This window comes from Molothrus aeneus, chromosome 11 (assembly GCF_037042795.1).
Source record: "Molothrus aeneus isolate 106 chromosome 11, BPBGC_Maene_1.0, whole genome shotgun sequence".
Lineage (NCBI taxonomy): Eukaryota > Metazoa > Chordata > Aves > Passeriformes > Icteridae > Molothrus > Molothrus aeneus.
In genome coordinates this window covers 5007934-5033047 of record NC_089656.1, presented here as the reverse complement: position 1 = coordinate 5033047, position 25114 = coordinate 5007934, and the positions used below count along the sequence as shown (strand labels likewise).

The 25114-nt window shown below is 51.3% G+C and overlaps 1 protein-coding gene across 1 annotated transcript; it reads left to right on the top strand.

The window, feature by feature from the left end:
- Positions 1–9975: 9975 nt before the first annotated feature.
- On the top strand, positions 9976–24357 carry LOC136561425 (hydrocephalus-inducing protein homolog). The gene is made up of 15 exons (XM_066557721.1): positions 9976–10044; positions 10528–10629; positions 11328–11537; positions 12402–12530; positions 15192–15369; positions 15836–16026; positions 16754–16887; positions 17840–17976; positions 18627–18748; positions 18836–19027; positions 19393–19545; positions 20615–20854; positions 21112–21322; positions 21902–22043; positions 23299–24357. The coding sequence occupies exons 1-15, from the start codon at positions 9976–9978 to the stop codon at positions 24095–24097; spliced, it is 3009 nt and encodes a 1002-aa protein (XP_066413818.1). The 3' UTR covers positions 24098–24357.
- The last annotated feature ends 757 nt before the right edge of the window (positions 24358–25114 follow it).

Sequence of the window (25114 nt, the reverse complement as noted above, 5' to 3'; positions counted from 1 at the left end):
GTCAGGGTCTGGTTCTGTTCATGAGGGCACATGACAGGGGAAAGTGGCTCCCAGCAAGAGTGGGGAGGGCAAGGTCTTATGAGGGGAAAGCAGCCTTGATGTGGCAGGTCAGCTCCAGTTTTTCTCCTTCCCTGTGCTTCCTATTTTGAGCTTTAATGTTCTCAGACTTAAACCAAAAGTCGTTGTTGCTGCAGCAGAATTCCACCCTGCTGTGCTGCTGTGGGTGTCAGTGTGATGCCAGAGGGATGCAGCTCCCTGGTGCTGTTCCCTCTCCCAGGCAGAGCCATCCAGGCAGTGCCTGGGCTGCCATTTTGTCAAGCAAATGGAGCTGGGGCCAGTCAGTGCCTGGAGCTGTGCAGTGAAGGAGCCAGGGAGCTGCAGGGCCTGGGAGGGGGAGCCACTCTGTGGGGCAGCTGCTGTCTCGTGCCCTCCAAGGCTGGGGCCAGCAGCTGAGTTCTCAGGCAGGGCCACAGCACCATGGGAGAGAAGGGAGTCATTTTTATGAGACACTAGGGTTGTGTGTTGCTTGAGCCTTAGGGAACCCTGATCCTTGTTGGGAAGGCTCCCCCAGAGCTCATGGGTCACTGGGACTGTTCCAGGAGTCCTGTCAAGCCTTCTTGGGTAAAGGAGGGGCTGAGGTAGCTGTGGCACAAAGTGCTCTGCCTGGGGCACTTGGCAGCCTCTGGGTGCTGCCTCTCAGGGTTTGCCCCTCCTTGACAAGACATGTTGGAGTGGGAAGAGGTAGAAGGCAATTTATCACTGTAGGGCTGTTCAATGTGCATTTGACAGTGACCAACGTGTTCTGCTCCATTTCACAATCTTTGGGGGTAAATGTTCTCCATTCTCTCAGTATCTCTGACTCCCTTGGGGTCATCTCTTTGCCCAGATGTCTTGTTCCAGAGCTGCATGTGTACCCCCAAATCCTTCTGTACCACGAGTGCCACCTGAAAGTGCCGTACGAGAGGAAGCTCTTCATCAGGAACCTCAGCAACCTTCCTGGCTGCTATGGGCTTATTCCCCAGGTTTGGCATCATGTCCACCTCCTCCTGTCAAATATTATTGGGGAGACTATTAGTGGGAAAAAGGGTTTGGATAAGACCTTGCTGGTTTCTATTCAGTCTTAAAGATCTGCTGAGAAAAGGATCCTACCTGAATGTAAACCTTAGGATGCAGTTTAACCTCCTGAGGAAACAGTTTATGTTCTAGTCTAGTCTTCAGGGTGTTTTCTTGTGGGAGGTCTTAGAGGGTTGTGAAAAGCTGCTGCATTCGCAGACTCCAGTGCCTGTGCTGGCAGGCTCCTTGCAGGATCCCCTGGGAGTGCTAAGCCTACAATTCTTGCAGCTTGTTTGTGCCTTTACCTTTGTCCTGGGGAGTTTTAAACGTGTGTGTAAGTTGCTGTTGCGGTGGATGTTAAGGAGTCTAAAGTTTCTTCAGAGGTCCCTCTGAAGTTGCATTTCATTCTGTCCCTTCCAGAAACGCAAGGACGACTCTCCCGTGCTCTACTCCAGCCCCAAGCCCTGTGGGATTGTGCAGCCTTACAGCACTGCAGAGATCCCAGTTATCATCGAAGTGCAGACGCTGGGCGAGCATCGCACCAAGGCTCTCGTCGGCGTGTTCGGGGATGAGAGAAACCCACGGGTGAGTGCAAGGGGAGATGTGAGCCTGTGTGCAACTGCTCCTGGCAGGGTGCACAGGGACAGGGATTCTTCCAGGGAAAACAGGCACAGGCTGCTGGGGAGAAGGACAGCAGGGATGGGTGGCACAAACAGCCCATGCCTCATAGGTGGTGATCTCAGTGTCTGACGCAGAAGGTAGTTCATCTAAGCTGGAATTTAGGGTAGTTTTAGTTAATTAAGCTTTAAAATGCTGTTAACTTTGGAAACACCTGTTTTCAAATGTCTTGTCATCTCTCTGAGCACAAAAGAAGATGTCAGAAGACTTCTGGGAACCTTGAGCTTTCTGTAAAAGAAAGGAAAGCTGGCATTGGAAGACTGGTTGCAAGGATTTAAACTTAGATTAAAACATAATGAAATGATGATGCCAAATTCCCTGGATGGCACCAAACATCTGAACCTGGGCCATTGTGGCACTGCATGTAAATCAGTGAACAGGAAGGACAGGCAATGCAGGCTGTGCCAGGGAGCTTGAAGTTTGACAAAACAGTTGCTTTCAACTATCAGGCTGCTTACCTTAAAAAGGAGGGTTTCTCCCTGCCAGAATAACCAGTTGTTTAAATGTCAGCCTGGTCTTAACTAGAGATTTCTTGCAAAGCTTTTACCTTTGGGCCAATAATTTGTAGTTTGAAAGGTTCTCTTACCTTAATCCTTTTAAATTTGGAGGTGAACATGTAATTTTCTTTTTCTTTTTTCCCAAAAGCCCAGCATTTCAGCTGGAGTGTGGTAGCTGTCCCTAAAGCAATAACTTGAGCAGGGTTGAGCTGTTTAAGCTTTTTTAGGTTTCCCTGTTGTGGTTTGTTTTGAGTGGTTTTTAATCTTTCTTGCCTGCTTCCTGGAACAGGGAGTAGAATTACGGAGCTCTGGACGGCTGGCAGAAATCTACCCAAGTCCAACTGTGTTAGAGTTTGGCAGGATCCCAGCTCTACAGCCTGCTTCACAAAGCTTTACCCTCTTCAACAAAGGTCTTGTCCCTGTAGACTTCAGCATAGAAATGGTAAGTATCTGGGGGCTGTTTTCCAGGGAAATGGACTGGTCAGTAGCAGCCATGACTTGGCTTTTAAAAGCAAGATTTCCATATTGCCCTGTGTGAGAGGAGGCAAGATACTCCAATATTCCCTCTGAGCAAGGCAAGAGGAACCTGGCTCTGGAGTGGTTTTAGCTGGGGCACCCCTCAGTGAGGTCAGGTGCAGAGATGTTGGAGCAGCAATTAATCTGGGTTGTGTTGACAAGTTCTCCCTTAATTTTATCTTTTGTCTTTAGCTGTGTGTGTCACATTTTGGAGCTCCGAGATCAAGAGAAACCTGTGGTCCTTTGCTCCCCAGAGCATGGATTTCACTGTGGTTTCCCTGTCCCATCTACATTTGCTTTGTGCCAAACTGCTGTTAATAGTAGAGAGCAGGGTGTGAGGTGTGTCCTCAGACTGCTGGTGGGGAGGCAATTTTCACACCTCCTGGGGGTCAAGCCAGCTGGGCTGTCCACACAAGGACAAGGGTGGAGGTTGTGCACCCCCCAGCCTGTGATCTCTGTGCTATTGAAGAGCATCTTTGGGGAGCAGCTGCAGAGAAAGGCTGTTTAATATGTGGGGGCTGCATAGGGCAGAAGGAGCTGGGGCTGCTCCCCTGGCAGGGGGAGCAGGGCTGGTGCAGCCAGGAAGGGCTTGTAGGCTGGGCCTGGGGCTGGGTGGGATGTCTGCTGGAGGGGGAGATCTGTGAGGGGCTTGAGGTTTGCTCTTCTTCATGCTGGGTGTGTTGAACTTGTGGAGCTGGTTAAAACCTGATACCATGGACTTGTCTGTGTCTGTGGATAAAGCATCAGGCCATGTGGGAGAGTCCAGCCACAGCCTCCTGGGCCAAGGAGGAGGGGTGTGACTTTTCCTCTTGCTGCTTTTCCAGCTGTTTGGGAGATAAATGTTGTTCTAAAGCGAGGTTTTTTTCCAGGGCAGCTTTCCCTGACTCCACAATGGAGTTCTGCTTTCAGCCTCTGCAGGGAGCAATGCCCCTTGGCTGGATGCTCATGGTGTGTAAAGGTTGGGTTTCATGTGCTCCTGCCAGGGCCAGACCTGCAGAGCTGTGTCTGCACAGCTGTGCTGGTGCAAGGCCTTTCCTCCCTCCTTTGGGCAGCCTCCAGCTCTCTTGGCCAATCTGTGAAGTCCATGAGAAAGCAGATGACAAGAGTTCTTGGGAAGAGTGGGCCATGCCCACAGAGCACATGTTGTCCAGTTTTCTTTCTGCTTCCTGCTTTCCTGCTCTGCTATAAGCATTTGGAGGTGACTTTTCTTTAGGCAGAGGGCACTGGGGCACCTCTCTACAGCTGATGATTGGTGGGGAGTGAGGGCTTCAGTCCTTTAGGGGGTGTTGAGAAGCACTGATGGCCCCTTGGGAAAGATTAGTTTGGTGTTGGGGTTTTGCTTCCCTGGTTTTGCAGAGACATTCTTCAGGCTCTCAGCAGTGTCCTCCAGCCATGTGGTTTCTGCAGTGGGATTTGAGCAGTCCTGCCTTCCTCTGGCCTTGAGCCTTTGTGAGAGGCCAGGAGAGAGAAAGCAGCTTTCCTTGGCCCACAGTGCAGAGAAAGACTGGGGAAGGAACACTCTCCTGAGGATAAGCATCCCTTGGGTTGGGCAAAATGGGGTTAATTGGGTGAGTCCCTTAAAGGAGGGGAAAATACAGGTTGTATGAGCTCTGCTGTTGCCCAGTACTGTAGCTTAACTTTAGGGAGATTAGGCCTTCAGGATTTTTATCCTCCCCTCTTTAGTCTTTCCTTTTCTTATATCCCACAAGACACCAGGGTGTGTGGTTTCCATCCTAAATGCATATTATGCTTGTCTTACAGGCTTCCAAATCCTACTGCTTTGTTATTGAACCCAGTGAAGGAGCGATCCCTGCTAGGGGTGAGGTTCCTGTGACTGTCACAGCAACCCTGGATGACACTGTGGGTTTTGATGACACTGTCCAGCTGTTCATTGGGAACAGCCTTTGGAGCAGTGTCTTTCTCCAGGCTTTCGGCATTGGCACCACAATTGTCACAGACAAACCATTTGCCCCAGAGCTCAACTTGGGATACCAATTCAGGTAGGAGATCTCTCCACTCCCACCTCTCCTCCTGTCTCAACAAGGAGCAGTTTTTCTGTAGTCCTTCAGGCAAGATCTTCTTCAGTGTTCAAAGCCCTGACTCCTTCCCTAAAGGCAGAGATTCCTTTACAAACATGTGATGGGCACTTGAGAGTTGTTAGACACCCTCAAAAGCCACTGAAAGGGAAACCAGTTGCTAAATTGCCACAAACTGTCTCTAGTTCTAATACATTGATGTCACTTGATCGAGTAATGATCACATTACTCACTTGATCGAGTAATGATCTCACAGGCTGCCCCAGAACTAAAGGTTCCTGAAATGGTGCCCAGATGAGGCAGTCCCTCCATGTGGCTGAGGCACCAAGGGAAGATCCTTTCTCTTGCCCTTGCCCTTGCCCTTTCCCAATGGCACCTCCCAGGCAAGCAGGGGCCCTGGGAACAAAGAGACAGGAGGGTGACAACCCCCACCAGGAAGGCAGGAGCCCACAGAGCAGTTCCAGAGGCAGAGTTGCCAGCAGAGTTTGCAAAGTTCACTTCCAAACAGTTTCTAATTGCAAAATGAAATTTCTACAAATGGCTACCAGTGCAGAGCCAAGGCTGATACGAACGAGAGAGGCTCTGCTCCCCTGGTTTCCTCTCCTGGAGCAGGCAGATGATTTTTACCAGCTTGCTGGGATCATCCAGAAACTGCCTCTGAGCCGGCTTTTAGGAATGCCTGCAATCCTACCCCCACACACAAGGTCCCCAAGGGCAGCATCTCAAAGATTCAGTTTCAGCTTTGGGCACAGATTAATACAAAATGCAGCAACAGTATGAATCACCCCAGAACAAACATTTTGGGGGAAAACACCACGTCCTGTTAGCCTCACCTGGAAAATGTTACATTACCATTATAAACATATTTCTCTTTGCAATAATGACATCAAAAGGGCACCTTATCAGACACCACTTCTGGTCCACATTAAGAGCTGGAAATGAAGACAGTCTCTAAGCAATTAACACCTCAGGTTGCTCACTGGGAGCAATCTGATGACCAGGGAAATAGCTACTCTCATACTCTTTTCCATCCTGCCTTCTATTCCAGCCTCGTGCCCTGTCTTCATCAGTTCAAAGTAACAAACAAGGGCCGCCGTTACCATCAGCTCTTCTGGAGTGCGGAATGCTACAGCCCACCTGAGGAGGGGGGCCAGAGTGTCTCAACCCTCAGCAGCCCCAGGGCCAAGGATGATTCCCAGTGCCCCAAACGTGCCAGCCCCGTGTTTGGGCTGGAGCCACTGTCAATGGACCTGCAGCCAGGCCAGTCTGAGGACATGGTGCTGCGAGGCTTCTCCCGCATCCCACAGGTGAGATCCCCTCCTCTGGGCTTGTTCCACAGGCCCTTGACATTTGCCTGGGGAAATGAGCAGGGGCCATCACAAAACTGATTTAAGGCTACTCGTTTCTGTGGCAGCACCAGTTGCTTTCCTTGCTGGCCACCATCAGACCAGCTGAGACTTTATTGTGATTCCACAGCTAGCAAAACCCAGTGCTGATCCCAAAGCAGGGGTGGATGGAAATATTGCTCTTTTGGGGCAAGCAGTGTTGCATGCTGAGTCAGCAAAGAAGGGCAGAGAAATAAGTTACACTTAGACTAGGAGTCCAAAAAGAAAGTGAACTAAACAAGTGCCAAGTGGTTTATCTGGGGTGAGCACGGAGTAAAACAAAAGCCATGTCAAGGGAGGGGGTTTCTCACAAGTGCCTTTTGTGGTTATTGGGGTGCAGTGTTACAGACAATTGAGCACAGGAAGAAAAGGGGGCAGGGACTGTAACTGTGGCAGGAATAGGGCCCGTGGTGGGTGCAGAGCCAATGCAGGGCATTTGCAGGGTGCCCTGCCACTACGCACTAGTGACAAGTGACTCTTGCTTGCAGGAGGTGCAGGATTATGTGTTCTGTGAAGCCATCATTGGGACATCCCCCAAGATGGAGAGGATAATAGAAACAATCATTACCTGTCAGTTCATTCACCCCTCTATAGAAGTATCAGCCAGACAATTCTCTTTCTATGTGGAGAAGGTAAGTCTGGATTGCATGCTGGCATTTTAACAGCATGGCTGAGGGGGGTGTGTGCTTGTGTTAAAGCCCCTCTTTACCCTTCCTGAGGCACTTTGTAAAGTGAGTGAAGATGCTTTTAGAGATGAGACTGGTATTTGACTTCCCCAAAGTAAAAGTGCAGTTCCAGCTGCAGTGCCAAGGAGATGGTGGCCACTCCAGAGAAATGCCAGTTTCTGTGCTCACTGTAAAGGGAGGCTTTTGAGGACCCTCCAAGGCACGGTGATGTCTGTACACTGATGCTGTAGGGAAGCTGGGAAAACTGGAGATTCCTGCGAATTCCTCAGGCTGACAAGGAAAAACCCAACATCTCCTGTGTCTCTTTGCCTTCTCTGCTGTTGGCATGGATGCTTGATGGTACAGCTATATGGATCAGCTCTGTGCATTTCCCTAAGCCTCCTCTGCTTCAAACGACCCCCAGGCATCCTGCAACTGCAGTGATGATAACACTGAGGCAGAGCAGGTGCCCTTTAGTCTCTGGATCCCAACTCCAGCATCATCTTTCTGCCTCCTGCAAGTTGTCTGAAAAAGAGAAGATGGTTAATGATTTGGTTTCTGTAGTTTCAGGCCTCTCCTCTGGTTCCCAGGCTTCCAGTGAAGTACAGAATCCCTGGAACAGGCAGTTCAGATGTAATTGAGAAGCTTTTCAGCTCTCCCTGATTCTGCCTGGGTTCTGCTCAATGCCACACACACAAACTGATTTATTGCATACTATGGCACAGCACCTGTTTGGTATCAGTACATGCAGAAGTCGTTTCCCAAAGTCTCTGGCTTCTCTAAACCATGCAGGAAGCCCAGCACAATGCTCAGACAGGAAGGAAGAGCCCAGGCTGATCAGAGCTTTGAGACCACAGACACCTTGTCCCTGTAGCAGGGGCTGCAGGACACGTGGTGCAGACAAAGTGCTTTTTGAGACTGCTAGAGCCAGGAAGGTTGTGAGAAATGACTGTATGTGAGTGAAGATCCTCTAGTGCTGTTCTGCCCAATAGAGAGACAAAACTGGAGACAAATGGCCTGGATTCACTTTTTGCTTTAGATCTTGGTCAAGCAGCCACCTCCTCTCAGGGGCCTATTCCCTCATCTGTACTTGGGAGTTTTCCCTGTCCTCCAGAGGATGCTGTGGTTTCTAAACATGAAAAGCATCTGCTGTCAAGAGAAACCTCCTGGAAGGGTAGAAACAAATAGAAAGGGTAAACAGAAATGTATGCACTCGTGAGGCTGAAAAATGTGAGCTGCAGCAGAAGCAGAAGGAGGTCTGTTTCTAGTTGAGGCTGTTTTTCCTTGTCTCCTGTTTCCATAGAAACCCAGTGATGTCCTGACACTGCAGTACCAGCCTTTGTCTTTAAAAAACACCTGCCTGCTGCCACTGGACCTCATGCTGCACTTGGAGCAGCCATTCCTGGTCTGTGATAAGGAGCAGCAGCCCCTCCCAGGTGGCCAGGTGAGCAGCCCTGGCCTCCTCCAGTGGGGTCTGAAGAGGAGGGATGTGGTGGTGCCTTTCTGTTGGGAGCTCCTTGAGTCAAGAAGTTTATTCTGTAGCATCAGCAGTGGGCTGGCCTGAGCTGCATCAGCAAAGCTGCTGAAGGAATCAAAATCTTATCTGAATTGAGTAGATCCATCCTGGCTTTAAGGCACAGGGAGAGGGGAGCAGGCAGCTGGGTCTGGGCAAGCCATGCAGGGAAGGTGTCTCCTGGAAAGCCATGCCAGCTCTCCAGCAGCCACCCCCTTGTACTGGGGCTGAGCACAGAAACGGGAGCCTGAGGGATCCTGGACTGGCCTGTGGTGCCTGCAGCCAGACCCCTGCTGTAGAGAGATGAACCATGAACTGAGAAGCCCGTGCTGGGGTCACTTGGAGCATTTACTGTTTCATGCTGTCAGACCTTGGGACATCATCCCACAGGTGATTAATTACTGCTCATCTCCTTGCAGCCTGTGAGAGTGGATGTAGGGGAGACCTGTCATCTCTACATCGTGTTTGACCCAGCTTATGAACTGGATTTTAAGAGCTGGAGAAAAGAGAAGGTTCTGAAGATAGACATGGTCAGGGGCCATCCTTTTGTGGAGCATATCACCCTTCAGGGAGAAGTTCGCTTCCCAAATCTCCAAATGCAGCCCAGCTCCGTGGAGTTTGGCTTCATCAGGCCTGACACGGAAGAAGTGCGTTCCCTGGAGATGACCAACTGCAGCCCACTGCCCGTCCAGTACCGCTGGTCATTCCGTTCCGACAGCAAGGTGACCAGGTTTAGGTATGTGCACCTTTGCCCTCCCCTTGAAGCTCTTCTTGCTGTGTCCTGTTTGTACTTGGCCAAGAGCAAAGCTGTTTGCCTGGCATCTGACAAATGGCACTGAGCAGCTGTGCTCAGGCTGGATGCTCAGGGAATAGGTTTTCCACCACTTTGGTGCTGCACAGCCCCCACAGTGGTTTCCCCTGGGAAGGAAAGCTGGGGTGAAAGCTGCTTTCTCAGACCTCTGTGACCTGAGGCCATGTCCACCTTGATGAAGGGCTCCTAGTCCTTGTAGTCCTGTAATTAAAAGGTAACTTTTGTAGTTATAATAAGAACTATGTCAGTGGGGTTTTTTTTAGAAAGGAATGAGGCACTCGAACCAGATAGCAGCCACAGGACAGCTAAATCTTTCAGAGAAAAGAATTTATTGCTCTCTTATCAGAAGAAATGAACTTCTTCCCGCCTCGAAGGCACTGTTAGGATTAGAAGGAAGAAGTTGATGAAGACCAGACAGAATCCTGTGTTTGAATGGAATTTATGCATCATGTATGAAGTGTATGAATATGCAACGGGCTATTGTTCTTAAGGGTTAATCCTTTGTTAGTGGGGGTCCTTTTTCAGGCTCGTGCTGCCCAGAAAAAGGTACCCGGACGTCCGTAACTCTTTGTATTTGTTGTCCCATTTGTTGTCCTAATTCAAATTGTCCAAATTATTTTTACTCTAATTATATTACTATTTTTATAACCATTTTATTACTATTAAACTTTTAAAATTTTGAAAACAAGTGATTGGCATTTTTCACAATAGTTATCTTATTTTCCAGAGATGAGCTTTGCCCACCTAAATTCAAACCCCAACCACCAAAAGGGAAGAAGACCAGTTTGGAGTCCCCAGCATCTCGATGGAGACACTTCAAGATGAGACAGGAGCAGGCAGCCAGAATGCTGAAAGAAGTGGATGATTTTACCCAGTCTTTAAGAGACAAGGTAGATTTTCTTGTACATCTACTGCTTGTGTTGCCTCCCCAGCCTGCCACCACCAAGTCATGCTCGTGCTGACCTCCCTTTTTGCTGCCCTGCTGTCCGGTGCCCTGACAGTGGGCTGGGCAGCAGGGCCAGTGGCTGGACATGGGCTGTGTGGGAGGGAGAAATAGGAGAGTTTTCCTTGGAGAAGCTCACTCAGGTCCTACAGACCTGTGTTGAGTGTGGGATTTTTTGCCTTCACAATGAAAGATGAAGCTTTTATCTGCATCATCATGGTAAGGCCTCCAGCTTCCTTCCCAGAGCAAGCTGGGATGAGTCCTGATCTCCATGGAGCCTCTTCCCAAGGCAGCCAGACTCCAAGTTTGCAGGGCTCTGCTTTCACCCAGAGCTGCTATTGCACTGCTGGCCCTGGAGCTGTCTTACAAACGGAGACTTTGCAAAGTGGCTGTCTCTTCCTCCCAGCATAGAAAATGGCTTCTTTTTCAGGTGCAATCAGATCAACTTCCTGAATACCCTCGCCTCCAAGTAGGGTTTGAGGGATTCAGCATCTCCGTGGACGAACCGCAGACTTCCCTCGAAGCGGAGGAGGTAAGAGGGAATCTGTCTCACTTGCACATTGTCAGTGTGGCAAGCAGGGCTGGAGCTCCCAGTGCCACTGGTGGCCCTCAGCATTGGCCACAGAGGGGCCTCCCATCCCTGCAGGCCCATCACAAAGTGCTGCTGAAGCAACTGGTAGTTGGAGAGGCCATGCAGGACATGTTGTAGGGCTGCCCAAGGACACTTTGCAGCACCTATGGAGGGCACTGCTCCCCCTGGAACTCCTCAGGTGGTCCATAGGAAACTTTTGCAGGAGCTTTTGCTGTAGCACCTTGAGAAAGCAGCATTTAAATCAGAGAGAGGGGAAGAGCCTCAGGAGTCAGATGAGCTGGGCTGGAGTCCTGCGCTCAGCTCCAAGAGCTCTCACTCTGAGCCTCCTCCTTTTCTAAAAGCAGTAAGAAATGCTTTTTAAAGGCAAGTTGTGCATCAGAGAGAATTTCTACTGCCAGGAGACATCCCAGTTCACTTTCACGTAATGTACTAATTAATGCATTGATCTGTGAGTGTGGGAGAAGATTTTCCCCATGGTCCCTGCACTGGTCAGTGGCATGGATGCAGGATGAGATGAGGGTGATTCTGGCAGTGTTTGGGGAATAGGCCCCTCCAGGTACAGCTGCACTTTGCTCCAAGATGCTCTTCTGCATCCATTGCCGTGCTCAACAGCTCAATCTCTCCTGTCTTCCATCCAGGCTTTCAGTATCCTGCCAATGTCAGGTGTGCTGCAGCCAGGTGAGAGCCAGCAGGTCTCCTTCACCTACTCTGGCCACCTCAACACCATCTCCGATGTCACGGCGCTGTGCCACGTGGAGGGAGGCCCCACCTACGAGGTGCTGGTGACCGGGGAGATCTCACGTGTCCGCTACTCCGTGAGGCCCCAGGAGATCAACTGTGGCTCACAGGTACCACACACATCCCTGGCACAGCTCCTTGCCTTGGCACCACGGCCAGCAGGTTCCTGCCCACCTCGCTCCAGGGCTCCCTTCCCTTCCCAGCCCCTTTGTTGGCTCTGGGGCTTGGAAGCCCAACCTTTGAGGGACACATCTGGCATCCAAGCTGCTCTAAAATGGCCATCTCCAACCCTCTCCACAATGCTGGGAATGCCTCTTTTTCAGGGTACCTAACACTGCCTCTGGGGCAGGCAGGGTCCCAGTGGGGGTGCTCTGAGGGGTGTGTCCCTGAGACATCTCTCTGCTGATCCACACCTAAAGCCTGACCTCCAAGGAGATGCTCTTGTCTAAAGCTCTTGCTTAATCCACACAATAATCAAGGGAAGAAGTTGGGCTTCCAGGCACTACAGTTGGAGAGACTGTCCCAGAATAATCCCCACTTCACTCTTTTCCAGTCAAAAGCCCACAGATATTTCCAGCTGCTGGCCCTGTCTGTGTTGCCCCGGGTGACTCCCTTGTTGCATCTATGTTGCTTGCCAATACTTGCATGCAGGTGCCTTTTCTCCTGGAATGCCTCAGTGCTGTCTCTGTTTCTCCTGGCTGTTGGTGACCCCTCAGAGGGCAGAGGGCCTGTGTGCCCTGGTTCATTTATTGCTGGCCCTCACATGGTTGTTACCACAGCTCTGTGTGCTGCCAGAGCTCCCTGGTGCTGTGCAGGTGCCCTGGGCCTGGGGGTTCCCCAGGTTCCCAAGTGCCCCTATCTCCTCCCTGGTCCCTGCTCCCATGATGTGTCTGCTTTCAAGCCCAGGAGGGAGGAAGGAGATTCCCAGCAGCAGGCCTGGTCTGTAACTTCCCTCTCCTGTGCCTTCTCTCCAGATGTTTAATGAAGTTCATCGCAGCGATGTCACCCTGGTGAACAGTGGCAAGATTGAATTCAACTGGGTGCTAAAGCCTAGCCCTGCAGACAAGTGTCTGCCTGGTGTGTTTCTGGTCAACCCCACCACTGTAAGTAGCACAAGTGACTGAGCCCAGCCCTGTGTCAGGTGGCCCAGGAGAGTGTTAAAGAGAAAAAAAGGGGGGGAGGTGGGGAAGGGGGAAAAAAGTCAGAGGGGAAAACCCCAAACCCAGCCATGAGAGAGACAGGGCTGTAAGCAATTTCTGCTGGGGCCAGAGAAGGTCAAACAAGTGCTCTCCTGACAGACTCCCCCACGGCCTTGGCTGGTGGGTGGCTCTGCTGTCAGAGGCAGACACCGGCGGGAGGCACAGGAGCGTGGGTCACTGTCCTGTCCTGCTGTAAGGGGAGCAGAGGAGAATTCTTTTTGATAGATTTCTCAGAGGAAAATAAGGCACAAACCCAGCAAGTAGTGTATCTGAAAACTGTTTGTTGATAAAGAAATGGCATGGTCCCGACCAGAGGGGGGACAGAAAAGAGAGAAAATGAGAAACAGAGAGAGTAACACAGGACAGGGACAGAGCGTCACCGTGAGAGCCCTGAGGCGCTGTGTCGGCTCCTGCTCGGCAGATGGAGCAAGTGCTGCCAACCGCACCAGCGTGCGTGCCCGGGAGGGGCTCCATGGGCCGGCAGCGGGGCCGGGCTGGATCGGCCGGCAGCGGGGCCGGGCTGGATCGGCCGGCAGCGGGGCCGGGCTCCATGGGCCGGCAGCGGGGCCGGGCTGGATCGGCCGGCAGCGGGGCCGGGCTCCATCGGCCGGCAGCGGGGCCGGGCTCCATGGGCCGGCAGCGGGGCCGGGCTGGATCGGCCGGCAGCGGGGCCGGGCTCCATGGGCCGGCAGCGGGGCCGGGCTGGATCGGCCGGCAGCGGGGCCGGGCTGGATCGGCCGGCAGCGGGGCCGGGCTCCATCGGCCGGCAGCGGGGTCCCGCGGGCTGCGGCCGGGCCGGGCTCAGCAGCCGCGGTTTGTCCCGGTCGGGGCACGGCGGCTGCTCCCTCGGCGGAACAGCGGAGCGCTGGGTTGCCGTGGCGAGCGGGGAAGCGGCGACAGCAGCCTAGACAGACAGGGAAGAAGTGGTTCTGTAGGGAGCCGGACCCTCCGGGTGCTCCCAGCCCAACAAAATAACAAAAGTGGCAGGGAAAAACTGTCTGTGTTAACTGCTATTATATGCTGAGATTTCTCCCATAACTCAGCCCGTTTAGGACTTTTTTGCTCAGACAGGCAAAATTTTCCTGGGCTTTGGGGTCTGTCCGCCTCCAAGGGGGAAATCTCTTGCAGCCCCCTAGACACAGAGCCTGTCTGCATTTTCTCCTAACAACCTCCTTTACACATGGGATGTGTTAAGGCTCCCAGCACGTCTACAGCCTCTATAGTAACTTTTCACCCCACGTTAGAAAGTGGATTTATAACGTATGTTGAGGCATAAGTAAAAATTTAATTGATTGCTCACAGTCACTCAGGGGACCCCGATGGCTGAGATCTCAGGCTGTGCTGGCACTGGAGCGTTTCTGAGGGTCACCTTACCCAGGCTGTGTGGTCACATATCCCTTAGTAGGCTTGCTGCTCCCTGCCTCCTCCAGCTTTGTTGCTGTGCAGCGGCTTTGTGGGGCAGTGAGGGGGCCAGGGAGCAGCGGGGCTGGAAGAGCTGGAGAGAAACTAGCAGCATCCCACCGCTGTCCAAGCTTCTCAGTCCTGCCGGATGTCTTTGAGCCAAAGCAGCGCTCCTGCCTTTGTCCCTCCTTGCGGTGGGAAGAGGAAGCCAACTGGCTTCCCCATTTCTTCATGCCTGTCTCCTACAAGGGACGAGAGGAGCTGCTGGCCCTGCTCAGTGCAGGGATTTCCCTTCCACAGCGGCAGCAGAAGCGCCTTTTGTTGATGAGGCAGGCTCTTGCTGTCAGAGGGCAAACCCCATCAGCAGCAGAGCTGTGCTCCCATCGGACTGTGCTCACATCAGGCTGTGCTGGGGCTGCAGCCTTGTGAGCCCTGGGGAGAACACACAGCACCCCAGGGTCAGAGGCTCGACCTTTTGGTCACAAGGAAGGTAGAAGGTGTGAGTAACAAAGCCTGCTCCTCAGTTAAAATTTAAAGAAAATTTAATAAGAGACAACAGGGGACCAATAAAGTAGAAGTAGTAGTAGTAGTCAATAGTAGAAGTAGTCAATAAAGTAGAAGTAAAAGCGCTGGGTGTTTGACTTGGGTACTTAGCCACAACCAGAGGCACACACCAGACAACACAGCAACAGCCCTTGTATACTCTGGGTATTGCATCAGCCTAATGCATATTTACAAATGGTTATACATTCTCAAACATTTTAACATAGTTCCACCTCTGTCCTGCCTTTTTGGAGTATGTGCAGTTGTCCTAGTCCAGGTCATTTGTTACTTTTTTACACATTCAACAGGTTTCCATTCCTTCATTGGTTAAATGTTAATATTGCAACAACTCTTCACCAACATTGGTATCACAACATAACATTCTCATTAAAAGAACCCTAAACTTTAGCAAAACTTCTTTTACAGAAGTCATCGTTATAAAACACATAGTATCTACTCTAACAATTGTGAAAGCCAATACTGTAATATATTTATCATGAAGGTGATGTGGTCTGATGGTTTCTTCTAGATGAGAACCTGTCTCCTCAGCCTGTCTGTCCCCTGAGCCATCCCCCATCAAACACTCTGATGCATTCCCTCCCTCTTCTCCCATCCCTGCAGGGTTCCCTTGCACCTGGCAAGAAGCGAGTGCTGAAATTCTCTTACATGCCAGGATTACCAGGAGCCTTCAGCAGGACTTACCAGCTTAAAGTGGGTGACCTGCAACCAGAAAATATCTGCCTGAAAGGAGAAGCATCCTTTCCCATGATCAGTCTGGACCTGCCCTGGAGCATCAGAGGTGGGCACTGCCTGTCTGCCCTCAGGAAAGGCCCTTCTGGTTTTGTTCCCTACCATAGGCCCTGAGGGCAGCTCATGCCAACCTCCACCGAGCCTGGAGGGTTGCAGGACTCCCAGACCAAGTCAAGCCCCCTGGTTGCTTCATGAGTCTTGAGCAGAGGATGCCATGTGGACTTTGTCCCAGGAGCCAACCTGCAGAGCCTGCCATCCTCATCCCTGAAGGACAATGGCTAGAGTGAAAGGCTTGGGAAAGCTGTAAGAGAGGCTGGCAGGGCTTCTGGCAGGGTTGGATCTGTGTGACATTGCAGGGGATGAGATTCAGAGAGGAACAGCAGCATCCACTTTCCATAGATGGCTTGAGGGATTTCTTTCTGGTAGAAACCAATGTTGGGAGGCAGGGACTTCCCAGCTTCAATGGGACTGGCACTTTGCTCACACTTCTCTTTGTGGATGTTTTCTTTCTTCAGGAAATGAAAAATATGAGAAGACACTGAAACGGCTCATAAAACGCCAGCAAATATACGATCCCAGCTATAAATCAGTTGTTCTGAAGAAGCCTCAGAGCCCAAAGATTGAGACCTTGAAGTCTCAGACCTTGAAGACTCAGAACCCAAAGACTCAGGACCTGCAGCCCAGCGTGCTTGCCTCTGGCACTGTAGTAAGAACAGCTGCAGCCCCGTTTGGCACAGGCCACCCTCTCCATGTCACCTGAGCCCCTTGCAGCCCACAGCAGCTTCCTGGTGCCCTGATGACCCTTGGGACCTCCCTGCCCACTGACAACCTTGTGTCACCTCAGCATTGCCCCTAGGGCTGCCCCGCTGGTCATGTCTCTTCTGGGGCTGCAGCAGCTTCCTGGCTACCCCAGGGAGAGATCCTGAAGGCCATGCTCCAGGGATGGAGTTGATGGTGCTTTGAGGGAGATGCAGGTCATTGCTGGGGAGTTCATTGTTCCCAACCCAAGCCCTGCCAGATTTACAGCCCTTACCAGCAGCTGCCTGATTGTGCCCTGGGGCTGTGCTGGAGGTGCTCATCTCCAAGAGGCACCAGCTTGGTCCCAGTTCCCTTTCAAGACAGCTGCTGTCCAAGCTGCCTTGGTACAGGCTGGGGGCAGACAAGTATCTGGAGCTCTGGAAGGTTCCTGGCTTGTCTGTCTGCCTGGCCAGATCAGCTTTGCTGACAGTGTCTGGGCAGGCAAAGATGCTGGAGTTACTTCCCTGGAGATGAGGTCCTGGCTAAGAGAGCAGGAGGTGTCACAGGCACTGAGCAGCCAGACAGGAGGACCCCACACCCCCTCCCAACAAGAGTGGGGTGGGATCCTTTCTCAGGTGCAAGCTGGGCTTTGGGAAGGACCTTTGCTAACCAGCCACTGTCTTCCCTTTCTTCAGTCAGACACTCAGCTGCAGATAAAGATGATGGGGATGCTGATGGAGAAGGCTGCTCTGGAGCTGCAGCAAAAGCTCACATCCCATCCCCTGAAGAGCAGGTTCCCTGACAAGGAGCTGTGCCAGAGTCTTGCCAAGTGAGTAGGGGCTCCCATGCCCATCTCCAGGTGCCCCTTGGGAACACCCAGCCATGTCCCCTTCTCCTGAGAGCTCCCTGTTTCTGCAGAGCTGGGAACAGCCTGGACTTCAGAAAGGGTCTGGTCCTGGTGGCTGTGACACGCTGCCTGTGAGCAGTGGAGTGTCCTCCCTTCCCCAGCACCACGCTGAGCTTTGGACTGCTCAGCTCCCCACAGCTGTGGGGTTCTGTCCCTAGAGCTGGGGGACCCAGTGCAGACCTTCAGGCCCTTCCAGACAGCATAGATTCTGTCCCTGCTGCCTAGCTCTGAAGGAGACAACTCCCAGCTGAAGTCTTGCTTCCAACTAACAGCTGTGCAGCTGTGACACTGAACAAAAGGAGAAGGGAGCTGCACATGTCAGCAAGCCCTTTAAAACCCAACATCAGATGGTTTGAATCCTGGTGGGGTGGCAGGGCAGGTGACATGGCCCGTCCCTTTGCACCATCATGATGCAGCACAAGCACGGGAGGCTTCAATTCAGGAAGAAGATGCTCTGCAGAGCAGCTCATGTGGTCTGGTTGTAGAGCAATGAAGATTTCCTGTGCAGGCAAACCTTATTCCTAGACCCCAAAGCAATTTCAGGCTCAGGCTGTACACCAGGCTAGGCAGTTCCACTGAGAGCAGTGGAGGCCCAGTGGACTCACCTAGACTGGCTTTTCATGGCAGACGAGCTGTGGCCAGTGTCCATTTTAAACTAATTTTATTTTCAGGTACCATTAGTAGCTGATCAAACCTAGGGCCTGCACTCCTCCTGACTTCCCAAAGTCATTGCCAGGTGGTCAGGCCATGGGTTTCATGGGCTTGGCTGAGTTTTTACAGCAGTGAATAAAGAAATAGCCACTTTATTTGTATCCTCCATCCACTTGGATGTGTAGCCAGGCTGTGGTTTAAGGACTGTCCTTATTCCTTGCAGAGCTGAGCTGCTCGAGTATGTCCTGGACATGGGCCCTGTCCTTAGGGGTTACACTGAGACATGCTCTCTGAAGATCACCAACCCTGGGCAGATCCATGTGTCCTTCAAGGTCGATGTATCTGTCCTGCAGGACACAGGTAAGCAGTGCTGGAGACACTTCCTGTGGCCTTGAAGGAGGTGTCTCAGACAGATTAGCTTAAGCCCCTGAACCTGGGGAGGTTTCTGAGCTTTTTCTTCTCAGTGCCCTTGCTGGGAGCTTTAGAGGCAGAGCTCTCCTGGCCAGCCATGCCCAGGGACCTGGCCTGCCTGCGACTGCCCCAGCGCTTCAGTGCAGGGGCCAATGGACTCATCACCCTGGTCACCTGTCAGCATCTTCCCCCCTTGGCTCCCACGAGCAGCAAGTTTCTTTGGGCACTCTGTGGGCTTGTTTTGTCAACCAGTGGGGTCTGCTGTGTTTTGGAAGTGCTTTGTTTGGAGTTCACACTGTCACAGCACTTGTATTCAGTCTTTATTGAGGAAGCAGCCTGTGAGATCCTCTGGTGGATCAAAAGAGGTTTCCAAAAGAGGCCTTGAGGCAAAGAGGCCTTGAGGCAAGGCTGCCCTTCCATCACACAGTGGCTCACTGTGTCTGAAGGGTGTTCAGGTGCACTCTTAAGTTTTGTCCAGGTCAGCACAGCGTGGGGCTTTTGCCAGACCTCTCAGCCAGGACACCTGTAAGGCCTTAACGTGCTTGTACACATTTTGTGTTTTGTGTCTATCTCAGCTGCTTTGTGTTCATCTGTTCAAGGTTTCAGTGTGGGCCTGGACCAGATGATTTGTCTGCCCCCCAACAACAGCGTGGACTTTGACGTGTGCTTTGAAAGTGCCCACAAGCCATATGGTGATGTGGAAGTGCTGCTGCCCATAGAGGTACCACAGCTCTTGGGGCAGGCAGCAGGCTGGGCACAGCAGCAGATGTCACCCACACCCTCTGCTGAATCCTCTGTCCTTCTCCAGGTGACAAAAGGCCCTATGTACAGCATCCGCATCCGTGCCACTGTGTCTGAAGTGTCACTCACCCTCACCAAGAACAGACTGCAGTTCTCTGACATCCTTGTTGGGCAGTGCCAGGTTGAGACCATCCAACTCTACAACCGGTTCCCAGAATCCTGCAAATGGTTCATTGCTTCCAACAAGCCTGCTCTGAAGGTAAAGCACAGGCAACATTGAACACGGAACTTGGTTGGGTTTTCTTTGTGACTCTTGCTCTTTCTGCTCCTGTGGCTGCCTGAGCACTTGGGTCTACAGTGTGTTTGAGGAAAGTTCTGAGGGTCTAGATCAAGGCTGGTTTGCCTCAACCTGTTCCATTAGCTGATGCTTTGCTTTGCTGCCATCTTCACCCATTCCTCTTCCTCCTCTGAGGACAGTAGTTCCCTATCTGCCTGCCCTGTCTCCAGGGCTTCCCTCCAGCTCTGGGCTTTGGGGCCACACTTGGTTTGGCTGTGGGTGCTCTCAGCTCCGTGTCAGTGTCTCAGAACACAAGGAGACCTCACATGATTGGTTTCTGTGCCCAGAATAGTCACCTCAAATTCATGACACCAGCCGTACGTCAGAAGGTGCAGGTTCTGGTGGATGAGCCCTGTCCCTTTGACGTGACGCCCTCCCAAGGAACCCTTGATCCAGGAAAGTGGCAGGATCTGCAAATCCAGTTTACACCCGAGGAGGAGGTGAGATTGGCGGGTGTCAGCCCAGGAGGCTGTCAGGGCTGTCTGGAAATGAGGGCCTGGTGCAGAGAGTGTGGTAGGAGCTCTGCCTTCACAGGGAGCTTTCTGCAAGCCCCATACTCTGCGTGGCTCAGTTCACCCCACAGAGCACTCGTGTGAGATGTGCTTTGAAATGCCCACAGGGAGCTTGCACAGAGAGCACCAGGGCTCTGAGGCTGCCTCTTGGCACATGGGGGGGATGTGCCCAACTCCCCTCAGCCTCCCCCTTGCCTGGCTGTATTTGCAGCTGTGACACTCAGTGCAGAGCAGCTGCCCACTCACAGAGGATAATCCTGGAATGGCTCATCCTGCTGCAGGACTGACAGACCAAACAGCCACCACCCACCTTCCTGGGCACGGCAGGACGGTCACCTGTAGTGGGGTGCTGCCAGCAGTCCCTGGGGCTCTGGCCTGCCTGCACATTCCTGTGCAGCTGGGGATTCAGCTTAAAGGACAAAGCATTCCCAAAAGTGGTTTGCCTGTGGCTGCTGGGTCTCGGAAACTGGCAGTGTGTACCAGCATGGCCACAAGTGCTTCTGTGCCACACACAGTCCCAGGGATCTTTTAATTGCTCAAGAAATGTAACCATCTTGTGTCTGGCTTGGACCAGAGCCAGACACTAAGCAGAGAAGATGACCCTTGTTTCTTGCCAGTGAGAGCTCATTTGCCTCTCTCCTGGAGCTGGTGTTTGCCTGATGCAGCAGTGCCAGGACTGTGTCTGGACACTGTAACCCTGAGGGCCCTTCCCATGAGCACTGCACTCCTGCATGACTTGGTGAAAATGTCTGACAGTCCATTGTACATACATCCATCTGATTCCCAAATACCCAGTTACAGTGCACACCAGCATTCATCCCAGTTATTTAGACCCAGACTACTACAGATGCTCTAGTCCCTAGCATAAGTAAATATCTGGTTTCCATTCACCTTGGAGGGACTGATAACACCCTGACCTTGGGGCAAGCATTGTTGTATTTGGGGTCCTGTCACCTGGGACTTCATGGATGAGTTTTCTGCACTTTCCTCTTTTCAGAGGTCTTACAAGAATGAGCTGGAGTTTATCATTTGTGGGAGCAGCAATCGCTTAAAGCTGCACCTCTCAGGACAAGGTCTGGAGCCACGGTTGGAGTTCAGACCCCCAGCACTAAAGATGGGAGGGATGCTGGTGGACAGCAATGGGGTGGAGGCCACAGTGGTGGTGAAGAACCCATGCAACTTCCCCACTGAGTCTCACTCACTGGATTTTGATGAGCAGTACCTTGAGGAGGAGAAGGTGAGAAGGCAGGTCTGGTCCCCATGGACACGCTGCCCAAGCTTCACAGCACTCCAGCATTCCCAGGCTTGTGCCAGGGAGATGGAGGCAATCCCCAGGGCAAAGCCAGCTCTGCTGACATGCTGTGGGAGGACCTAAACTAAATAGTTTGTGTTATTGGGAGGAAGGGAGGAGACAGAAAATGGGTTGATTGAGTCTGTGTGATGAAAGGCAAGAAAAGGAATCTTGCATATGGCTTCTCTTCCCTCCACACACAGATCCTGCGGATGGCAGTGGGGTCTGAGTACCAAAAGAGCTTTTTTATGCCTCCACGTGCCATGGGTGAGACACTGCCTCCAGAGGTGCTGCAGGACCACGAAGCACAGATGAGGCCAAAGGCTCAACAGGCAGAGCTCAAGCCCATGGCAGAAGCCAAGGCCAGGGCTGAGTCTGAGGCCAAGGCCAAGGCCATGGGCAAGGCAGCAACAGGTCAGAAAAACAGTGAGGGTTTGGTGGTGTCTGTTTTGCCTGTGGTCCAGCCCATACACCCTGAACTCTCTGTCACCTTGCTCTCCAGGGAAAGCCCATTCTTTTAGCAGCTGCCTGTTCCCCAGCTTGGTGGAGGAGCTCTTGGCTGAAGGGCTGTGGCATCCTCTACCAACCCTGAGCGTAGCCAAAGCAAGCTCCTATCTGCCTGCCATAGACTGGGAAAATAATCAGGATATTTCCTTGTGTCCCTTAGCCACAAAGACTAGGGCTGGATGAGTTCCTCAGCCAATAGGACCAGGTCTAATATCACTGGCTCTTTTATATTTGCACTTTCCTAGCAACAAAAGAACAATCTCATCTTGCTTTCACCGAGTCTCCTTTCCTGGGATCCGAGGGCATGGGGACTTTACTGCCCGGCCATAGCTTGGGGGATTGTCTGAATTCTGGGGAGGGATACAAGCTCCCCAATATCTCCTGGGATGATAGGCTGGGTCAGGAAAAGCTGTGAATCCTTGCAGCTGACCCAGAGCACCCAGGTCAGCTTGCAGTCACTCATGGTTTCTCCTCTTTGTGCTAAAGAACTGCAGCGAGAGAAAGCTCTGCAGAGGAAAGCAGAATGTATCTTACAAACGGATGAGGATGAGTATGATGCCCTCCCTAAGGAGAAGAAAGCAGAAGTGGATAAAATAATACTGGAAAGGAAGCTTATATGGAGGAAAAAGTGAGTAAGGCTTCCATGGGTTACTGCTGTTCCATGGGTTATTGTCCCTGGAGGGCTTCCCTGCTCCAAGGACTCTGAGCTCAGAGGTGCTGGATAGCAAAGGCCAGAAGCAGCACAGGGATGGCCATTCTGAGCTCCCTGGCTCCCAAGAGAGGAAGGACCTTCTTCTGTTGAGACAGAAGATCTTCTTCTCTATTGGAGTGCTGAGCCCTCCTGGCTTAGATGCTGCCTGCAGGGAGCTGGGCTCTGGGCTTGCCTTGGCACTGCCTCTAGAGGTGTCTTTAGGTCCATGGTGTTGAGTTGCACCTTCTTGATCATCTCCCTTCACCAAAACAGTGGGATTGTGGTATGGGCAGGTGTGGGGCACAGAGCAAACCTTGGTTTGGGTCCTGCTCCTGCCACAGCATTGCAAGTCCTTGCAATGCTGATCTGCCAGGCTTCTCCTTATGGTGGGACACCACCCACAGAAGCTCACGTCCTTTAGGCTCCCCTTCAGCTGCAGCAGTAGGCCAGCCCAGGAGAAGCTCAGCTCCAGCAAGGCAGCCCAGCTCAGGACACACAGGCAAAGTGTGGAGCTGAGAGTGGAGGCTGGTTAAAGCAAGTCTGTGTATCAGGACTTCCTTCAGCCCAGGCTGAAGTTGGTTTCATGGGGAGGAGACAGAGGAGGCTGTTTCAGATGGCTTTCATGGCAGAGAGCACCGGTTTGCTTGGTCACAGCTGGGTTCCTGCAGGAAATCTGGCTGACAAGAGCCTGTCTTGCAGGAGAGGAGTTCCTGCAGCCTTTGCTTTTGACTGATAGGATTATTCTCATTAAGGAGCAGGCTGTGCCCTGAGGGGTGCTGAATGAGCTGAGTGAGAATTGTAGGAGAGATAAGCAGGTGTCAGCAATCTGTGATCTGCTTTAAACTGGGAAATCAAGAGACAAAGAGCATTTTCAGGCATCAGCACAGAGAGCTGGTGGATCAGCCTTTGGCAGTGGGCTGGAGGTGTCTGGCTGTGCCTTAAGAGGGAGCTTGCACAGCCAGGACCTTATGATGGCAAGGTTCAGGTTTGGCTGGTCCTGGAGGTCCCCTTCCACCAATGGCCTCACTTGGGATGTTCCCAACCTCTGTGGGTTGAGAAAAATTCACGGAAATGGTCTCGTGGTTCTGCCTGGCCTCAGGGTCAAGGAATGAAGTGCAGGGCCGGCCAGGACTGCTGAGCCCAAGTTTCTGGTGGGGACTCTCAGCGATTTTTTCTGTTTTGTTTGCTGAAGGGAGCTGAAGCAGCTGGCTCAAAAGCGTGAGGAAGAGGCAAAAGCCTTAGAGGAGGAAGAGAGGCAGAAGGAGGAAGAAAGGCGGAAGGAGGAAGAGAAGCAGAAGAAGGACAAGAAGGGTGTCTCTGTGGGGAAGCAACCTCCAAAACCGGAGAAGGGGAAAACCAAACCCCCAGAGAAGAAGGAAACCAAGGCTCCAGAGGGGAAGGAAACCAAGGCTCCAGAGAGGAAGGAAACCATGATCCCAGAGAAGAAAAACAAACCTCCAGAAAAGAAGGAAACCAAACCCCCAGAGAAGAAGGAGACGAAAATCCTAAAGAAGGAAACCAAACCGCCAGAGAAGAAAAACAAACCTCCAGAAAAGGAAACTAAATCCCCAGAGAGAAAGGAAACCAAAATCCCAGAGAAGGAAACCAAAGCTCCAAAGAAGGGGGAAGCAAAAGCCCCAGAGAAGGGGGAACCCAAAACCTCAAAGAAGGATGAAACCAAAGCCCCAGAGAAGGGGGGAACCAAAGCCCAAAAGAAGGGGAGAACCAAAGCCCCAAAGAAGGGAGAAACTGAAATCCCAGAGGACGCAGCTGAGATGGAGAACTTGATCCAGAGGTTTCAGATCTATGAGTCATTGCAGCAGAATTTCTCCTACTGGAACAGAGTTCAGGGTACTGTGCAGATACCTGTGATCCAAAAGGGAAACACGTTCCAGCATGCAGCTGGAAACAAAGGTCAGAAGACCAATAAGCCTCAGGAGAAGGTGAAGAAGAAACCTGAACAAAAATGTAGAGACCAAAGCAATCTTTAGTCATCTCAGCTGGAGATGCAAAGCAAAGTTACAGAGGGGACAGTCAGATGATGATGTTCCACAATGACTGGGTATCATCTGTGCTGATGGGGAGGTTACCCCTTCTTGGGACTCGGTTTTTTCAGGCAGGGAAAGATTATTCTTTATTCACTCAACTCAGTTTATACAGTTTCAGACCTCGTGTGCAACTTTAATTAGTTAATAGATTTCTTTCTAATTATGCTATTGGTTAATAAAATAGATTTTACTTGTGCATCAAATCTCTCTATTGTATTGTTTACTTGTTCTCTTCACTGATTCTCATGGGACAAATCCCTTGTTGTTGCAGGTACATTTGTTTTTCACCCTCAGAACAGATTGTTAACGAACTCTCATTCTCAAAATAGCTTCACATGGGAACTTGTAACTGCTTATCTGCACTTAGAAGAGATGACAGGCCAGCTGTTAATATTGCAGAACAAGGCCTGATTTCATAAGGCCTTTCTTTTATCATTATTCTACCTGTCTATGACATCTCCCCCTTTTCATTCATTTAAAAAAGGCTCCTGTGTTCTGATGTTGAAACAGCTCACTCTTGTGAGGGTATTATCTCATGAAGGTTTTCACTGGTTATCTGTTAGACAACTAAAAGGTGAATAAGCCATAAATGAAATAAGAGCATGATGGTGTACTGGAGGGATTAAAGTTGTAAAAAGCATATTAGAATTCTAAGTAAATCAGTTATGAGAAAAACTCATGGGAACTGCAAATTCCATGGAAACAGAAATTCAGTATGACTTTTTAAAGTGCAGGGTTACTGAAAAATAAATATAATAATGTGCAATTTAGCATATTGCTGAACAACCCAACAGCTTTTTGTGACTGTATCTGGCATCATTTTATATGGCAAATTTGTTAGCATTCTTGTTAAAAATATCAGACCATGTTAAAATTTGATAGGTAATAAGGCGTTGCATTTACCACTTTTCAATCTCTCCAGTAACTGTAAAACTATATAAAACAATCAGAATTTAGTCA

Excerpts from the sequence above, each read along its gene's own strand:
- LOC136561425 (XM_066557721.1), top strand. The coding sequence starts at position 9,976 with ATGAGACAGGAGCAGGCAGCCAGAATGCTGAAAGAAGTGGATGATTTT. Across the intron at positions 10,630-11,327 it reads CTTCCCTCGAAGCGGAGGAG|GCTTTCAGTATCCTGCCAAT; the intron begins GTAAGAGGGAAT and ends TCTTCCATCCAG. Across the intron at positions 15,370-15,835 it reads CCTGCCCTGGAGCATCAGAG|GAAATGAAAAATATGAGAAG; the intron begins GTGGGCACTGCC and ends TTCTTTCTTCAG.